The 7,675-nt window shown below is 38.3% G+C and overlaps 1 protein-coding gene and 1 pseudogene across 1 annotated transcript; both read left to right on the top strand.

Moving 5' to 3' along the window:
- The first annotated feature begins 4,305 nt into the window (after window positions 1–4,305).
- LOC101572535 (olfactory receptor 14K1-like) lies at window positions 4,306–5,247 on the top strand. The gene has a single exon (XM_004647321.1). It carries the CDS (start codon window positions 4,306–4,308, stop codon window positions 5,245–5,247), a length of 942 nt encoding a protein of 313 aa, XP_004647378.1.
- A 1,699-nt stretch (window positions 5,248–6,946) lies between these two features.
- On the top strand, window positions 6,947–7,464 carry LOC101583384 (annotated as a pseudogene).
- Window positions 7,465–7,675: the final 211 nt, after the last annotated feature.

Here is a 7,675-nt window from a genome sequence, read left to right on the forward strand (position 1 = left end):
TTTTTCCTCTTTCTTTCCTCCTCCTTATTTCTTTTCTCTTTTCTTTCATTCCTTGTGTTCCTTTCCTTGAACAAATAGGTTCTTTCCCTTTCACAGTATCTATTGTACCTTTTGAATTTTAGTTACTCTTTCAGGTTTTTTGTTTTTAATAACAAAACAATATTTATTTCACTTCTGAGTATGGTCTCTAGTTGCATGCATTTACCTATAAAAGCCTGAAATTCACCTTTCTCTATAGCTGAGTAACACTACACTGTATTATTGATTTCTCAGTTGATGGGCATTTGGATTGTTACCAATATTTAGTGCTTATTTTTTCTTCTTCTTTTCAATATTTTTGACAATTTTGAGCAATTTTTCATGTTTATATCTGATCATCTGAACAACTAATTTGAAGACAATATGCAATGTAACAACTGTTGTTAATTCCTATCATTTTGTTTAGTGAAATTCTGTGCCATTTCTAATGCTTTTTTTTACTATTTTTATTCTCTCAAAAAATAAAAAGAGCACAAAATAGCTAAGATAATTGTACTATTAATTTTTATTGGTTTCTTGAAAGGAACAGTTAGTGTTACTTTTTTTCTGATCAAATGTGCATGCTTATAGCTAGTAACCTGAAAAACACCCTGAGGATAACAATAAACAATCTAACAACCATTGTGGATTTCTGACCTTTTTTTTAATTTTATTTTATAGAGTATACACAAATCAAAAGCAAAAACAAAATCAGAAACAAAGCAACATACAACAATGCAAATGGTAGAGAATTTCAAAACAAGAATAGAAAATTAACTGTGGCTGGTTGCCACAACCATGTATTGTTATTGCCAAATTTGTTGCTCAGATTACCAGATACAGATATGCAAGACCATTCCACCAGTTAAGTATTAACACTTCCTTTCAATAAAACTTTTTTCCTTGTCCTTTTAACTTGTTTATTTTTAATTTATTTTAAAGAGAGTATACTAATAGATATTAGAAATGGTACACATTTAGAAGAACAAGATGAGAGGTATCCAACTGTGTTTTTATATTTAACATTTCAGTTCTCAATGTAGTTGTTCAGATTACAAATACTAGCAAACAAAGTTAGTCAGAATAAAAAGTTTAAACATTCGCTATTACTTTTTAAAAACTGATGTAAATTAGCCATACAATCATCTCAGATACTCCATATATATCATATGGTTATAAAATTCTGTATTTTTAATGTTTTTCTTAATATTTTTGTTCTATTTAAAATAAAAATAATAAAATGAAGATATAGCAAAACTTTTATGTACTGCTATTTACCATCTCTCCAACTTGGTTTTCTGATATTAATTCCTTATCCTTGAAAGCAAACATGAAGTTAGAGAACTAAGAAAGGGCTTAAATTCTATTAGACAGCATGATAGAGATTCTGTCTAAAGTACTTGGAAGAAAATGTTCATGTGCTTTTTAAAATGTATTAAAGTATTGAATTTTTATAGGAAGTTATATACAACAGCAGCAATATAAAAACAGCTGGATACCTCTCATCTCGATCTTCTAAACGTGTACCATTTCTAGTATCTTATCTATTAGTGTACTCTCCTTAAAATAAATTAAAAAATAAAAAAGTTAAAAGGAGAATAAAAAAGTTTTATTGAAAGGAAGTGTTAATATTTAACTGGTGGAACAATCTTGCATACTTGTATCTGGTAATCTGAGCAACAAATTTGGCAGTAACAACATAATACAACAACCATATTGATACAGTATTTTAAAGTAGGTGGCTTTAAATCATTTCTTTTATATGATTAAAATGGAAATTATTGATATTTTTAAAAATGTGTAAATGATCTCTCCTCTGAATCCATTCAAAATATTCAACTATGAGATCATTCGTATTAAAGATAGCAATAACCTCACTGGTGAAAATAGCAATGGTGGTGTTAAGATGCTGGTAGAAAGGTTTTTGTTTGAAGAAATTATGTCTCAGTGGTGAGAAGGAATCTGCTCTGTCAGAACTCCCCTGTCCTTCCCAGATCCATGTCCTAGGATTGCACTCTAGGGAAAGGGAGGAGAGCAGAGCTGGTCAGAGAAGAGAAACGTGCACAGGAAGAGTGGGAAATGCTTCTCTGCAGGACAAATGGAAAGGCTGCGCCTGTTTTCCAGGTAGAAACAGAAGACTATAGCTTTTGACTGGGCCCCACTGGACATCAGGCTAAGCAGATTCTGTCCTGTGAGTTTACAAACCAGACAAACTCTGAGAACTCAGGGGATTAAGGTGATAATCATAAAGAGACTGTGAATCTTAAGGGACTTCTCATGCAGATGCATGTACCTTGCAAGAACCATGAAGCCTGGGAGTGTTCAGTCCTATCAACAATTCAGGTCAGCTTGGGAAGGAACCCATGGAGCTGACCAGGGACAAATCTCAGCTGGACAGAGGCTCACAGACCCTCTGTGAGGGTGTGTACACAGTGTGTGTATGATGAAATGGCTTGCATGACCAGCTGGAGAGAAGTTTGAGTGTTCACAGAAATGTTCCTAAACTTGAAGAGAATGGCTGCCTGGCCAAATGCAGAGAGGTTACTGTGGTGGTAGAAAGGACAAAGGGCTCTAATGGCAGAAGGACCTGAGGGGAAGAACAAACCCAGCCCCATGAGAAGCACCCAGGGCCACAAGCTGGAAGGACACAGTGCTTCTCTGGGTGGGGTGCTGTCTCAGTATGGACAGATTCTCAGTGTGGACAGGATCCTCCCTAGAATATTTCTGATTGTCCCATTAATCTGTGGTTTTGCTCCTCTTCTCTGCACAATCCCATTGTACATTTAATTCACATTTTCTAAATGGTTTGAATAGCTCTCATGCTCTGTCTATTGTAAATAACTGCAATAAAGTAAAAAAAAAAAAAAAGGATCAATGCTGTAACATCATCTAGACTAATGAATTCAATTTTCTATGAAAGCCCAGGGGATAAATCTTAATGTTTTACAAAAGGGACATTACTTGTTAGTTCACTTGATAATGATAAGTGTTCACTTTTTACTTTCACTGTTGTCTTCTCATATATTTCTTTCTAATGAATAGACTACTAGATTTCCAGAGTCATGGAAGATCCTATCAAAGAGAGATATTTCTTTGGGTTCCATTTCAAACACTCAAGCAACTGCTGTACAAAGTAATGCTGACAATATCACAGCATGCAGCACGCAGATGTTTCTCTCAAGCCTTCTAACCCACACTCAAATTCAAACAAGGAGGATAATGTTGCCTCCTATAAAGGCTCATCTTATATGCTATTCCAGTTACTATTGCACACACAGCTAATCCTGGAAACCTGAATGGAAACATTAGTCCCACATAATTTCACATTATTTCGAAGAGACATAGTCTCTCTTGTTTCAAAATTAATTTAAACTGAATTACATGGGCTGGAGAGATGGCTCAGTGGTCTAAAGCACCTACTTAGAACAAGCTTCGCAAAGCATCAGGGACCGCGGTTCAATCCCCCAGCACCACATGCCAGCCAGTCGCGCCCCCTGGTGGGATGAGCTGGCCACACACACACCACACTCTCTCTCTCTCTCTCTCTCTCTCTCTCTCTCTCAAATAAATAAAATAAAAAAAAATAAAAAAATAAAAAAATAAACTGAATTACAGTGGATGGTACAGCATGCTTGTTCTATATCTGATTTGCATACAGTGTTGAATGTTTTGATGTTTTTAAAATTTCTGTCTAAATTATTATGCAAAGTTGTGTATATATCAAGAGTCGAGAGTCACATACCAGATTGGGTGCTGTGTTCACATTTACTTCCCTTAGGACAGATTTGCAGTATGTAATGAGTGCACTCACAGTGAGGAGAAGTTGGTCCACGCACATAATGCATCTTGGTTCTTTCTAAACCCCTTGACCTTCCCATCACTCAATCGCTTGGTCTGCTTTCCTTTTCCAAATGATCTTTATTTCCTACTATCTCTTTTGTTTTTATCTTTATTTATAAAATGAATTTTTCCTGCAACATAAACCATATGATTTTAACTTTTGTGTCTGAATTACTTGAAATGATCTCACAGGCCCAAGCTGCATCCCTTTTCCTACTATTAGTCTCTAATTTGTCTTTCTTTAAGGCTGGTAAACTATTACTCCATTTTGTTTATATATCGCATTTTCTTTTTCCATTCATCCAAGATGAATATATACTCTGTTTCCATGATTAGCCTATAATGAGCTGGGTTGCTAAAAATATGGGTGTACTTGTCTGCTTGTAATATGATGTTTCTAAATCACCATTTCATTTAGAATCAAGAGGTGGTCCGTGACTTTACACTATGATGAATCAGACACTTCTGAGGGGGTTCTTGCTCCTGAGACTGACAGACAACAGGGCGCTGCTGGGGCTGCAGGCTGCCCTCTTCTCTCTGGTCTACTTGGCAGCCACACTGGAGAATCTGACCATTATCCTCCTCACAGTTCTTGACTGCTACCTCCAAACTCCAATGTACTACTTCCTCAGGCATTTGTCCTTCTTGGACCTGTGTCTCATCTCTGCTACAGTCCCCAAATCCATTCTCAACTCAGTCACACTAAGTGACTCTATCTCTTTCATGGGGTGTGTGTGTCAGCTCTTCTTGGTGGTCCTCTCAGCAGGGTCAGAGATTGGAATCCTGACTGTCATGTCCTATGATCGCTATGTTGCCATCTGCCACCCTCTGCACTATGAGGCTGTCATGAGCAAAGGGTGCTGCATCCACTTGGTGGTTGTGTCCTGGCTCAGTGGAGGAGCCTTGGGAATCTTGTACTCAGCTGGAACATTCTCCCTGGAGTTCTGTGGCTCCAACAGGATTCACCAGTTTTTCTGTGATGTTCCTCCCCTATTAGAGCTCAGCTGTTCTGAGGACCATGCAGCTATCAATGTCAGTATAGCCCTCGGGGCCCTCTATGGTTTCTCATGTTTCATTTGCATTGTGGTCTCCTACGTGTTTATTTTATCTACTGTGTTGAAGATCCCATCCAGGCAGAGCTGGTCCAAAGCCTTCTCCACCTGCACACCCCACCTCGTGGTTGTGGTCACCTTTCTCCTAACAGCTACTGTTGCTTACCTTAAGCCAGCCTCCAATGCTTCTCCTATTCTAGACCCGCTGTGCTCTGTGTTCTACTCTGTGGTACCCCCCACCCTGAACCCCATCATCTATTGTTTGAGGAACAGGGACCTTCAATCAGCTCTAAGTAAAGTCCTGATCCATGCAAGAAGCAGCCTACAACAGAGATGACTACAAGAAGCAGCCTACAACAGAGATGACTGTACTTGCAGCAAGGTAGCATACTCTCTTCTTTGTTTCTCCAATAGCTATCTGTTGGGATGATTTCTATTTCCCCACCAACATATCAAATATCTCTTGTTGCTAATCTCACAGAGTCAGTTTCAGTGGAAAGAAAGTCGTTTCCTCAGCTCTTCCACTTTATAACATTTGTATTAAGAAAGAATGATGGCTTTTCTATTGTATCCTTAATGACTTTTGTTCTTATTCTTCCCTTCCATATACATGAAAATTGTGTGAAGTTCTTGTTCTGCCTAAGCATTTATTTTTTCTAACTTTATCTGCTTTGTTAATCTTTTATTTTTCTAGAATTTTCATTGACAATTGTACTTTCTTATAACTTTTGATTTTTACTCTTCAGTGGAAAATTATTTTAAATTAAATGTATGATTCAAACATAGTTTTGCAAAATTATGTGTTTAATTTTATCACAGGTTTTACTTGTTGAAGACATATTTGATATATTTAGTATAATAATACATTTAATCTTTCCCATATTCGTTTTTTCTGAAAGAATTCTCTTTACTGAAAGCTGTATCTGAAATGCACATTCCAAATGTTTTCTAGTTGTACACTAGAATTGATGAATGTGACAAGGGCTATTGCTTCTAACTCTGGGGCAAGTTCTACTTCCAGATTCTCAATGTCACAGGGAGCTTGCAGTATCCCCATCATTGCTCCTTCACATCCTTCAAAATCAGCCAATCCTCACACAGAGCAGGAAGAGGCAGTACACAAAGCAGCAGGGATATCTAAGGCTGTTGGAGGTGCAGCTTGGCTTCCGGTACGAGCCAAGCCCACACCATGTGGTACATGCTGCAGTCATTGGCAATGTCCTCACACAGTCTGCTCCCTGAGTATCTTTCTTTTTTCTTTCTTTTTTTTTTCTTTTTGTACTTTAGGGAAGGGTTTACAAGGTGTTCAGGGTGTCCCTACTAGATCAGACTCGTAGTGATTCTCCTGTTTACAGCCTCCAAGAGCTGGGATTACAGGCACATGCCACCATGCCCAGTCTCAATCACTGTCTCAGTGCGCCCCGGGGACGGAGCCATCACGGCAGGCCCGGGGATGGAACCCACTGCCCCTGTGCCTGCTTGCAGGCACTTTAATCCACTGAGCTATTTGGCCGGCCCTACCCTGAACATCTTTGAAATTAGTCCTATTGTCTATCTCATGGACTCTTTGTACAAATACTACTGAAATTCCAAAGTGTATTTTAAATACAATGCAACTTTTAAGAATTATAGAGCCCTTGGTATCACATTTTTAATCTCTAAACATGTGTATTACAGAGAACAATTTCAATGCCTTTTCTTGAGCATTTGTTCCCTGCTGCACAAATTTTAGCAGAAGTCTTTTATCTGCATTACATTTTTCACTTGAAATCTATGTCCTGCTGCACAAGCCTGACACAAGTGAAGCACTTGTGAGATGTCTATCTTGTCATCTGCCATTGACAAGTAGGGCAATTACTTAGGTTTCTTAAAGTAGGGGTCTATTTCACTTCTAAACTCCTGAAATGTAAAGGAAGATAAACCAAAATTTCTTTGGTATCTCAGTAGATGAAACTAAAGAACTTCAAAGGATCAGAAATGGAAATCCAGTGCACGGAGAGTGAGCTGACACACACCTGCCCTCTGCATCTGGAACTATGGTGCTTCTGGACATCCTGATCACTGTCACGCCAGGAGCTAGAAAGACCAGACTAGGAAAAGAACTTGCATCCAGATCAGGACTGAAATACATTAATGTGGGTGATGTAGCTCAAGAAGGGACATTATATAATGGCTGTGGTGAAGACTGTGACTGTCCCTTTTTAGATGAAGAAAAAGTTGTTGATGAGTTAGAGAACCAAGTGAGAGAAGGCAGAGTTATCATTGGCTACTATGGTTGTGATTTCTTTCCTGAATGGTGGTTTCATGCAGCTTTTGTGTTGAGAACAGATAACTATATATTGTACAACAGACTGAAACAAGGGATTATAATGAGAAGAAACTAGGAGATAATAACGAGTGTGAGATTTTTCAAGTTCTCTGTGAAGAGGCCTTGTTGTCATACAAGGAGGACACTGTGCCCCAGCTGCCCAGCAGTACACCTGAGGAACTAGAGGAGAACATAAGCCAGCTCTTCGGCTGGATTGAGCAGTGGGTCAAAGGTCACAACCTGTGACTGGTCAGTTGGTGCTGCCTTTCTGCCTGCTTTGTAGATGCCATCCCCAAAAGGTCTCTAAAAACCGAGCTACACTGAGGGCCCATGAGGTGTTTTTATGCCTGGGTTTCTTTTTCTCCATTAAAAAGTTAGATAATCACATATAGAAGAAATATAATTATTAAGCATCGAAAATACTTATCGGTTGCTAAACAATAAATCTGATCAAATG

This window comes from Octodon degus, unplaced genomic scaffold (genome assembly GCF_000260255.1).
Source record: "Octodon degus isolate 3935 unplaced genomic scaffold, OctDeg1.0 scaffold00302, whole genome shotgun sequence".
NCBI classification, from domain to species: Eukaryota; Metazoa; Chordata; class Mammalia; order Rodentia; family Octodontidae; genus Octodon; species Octodon degus.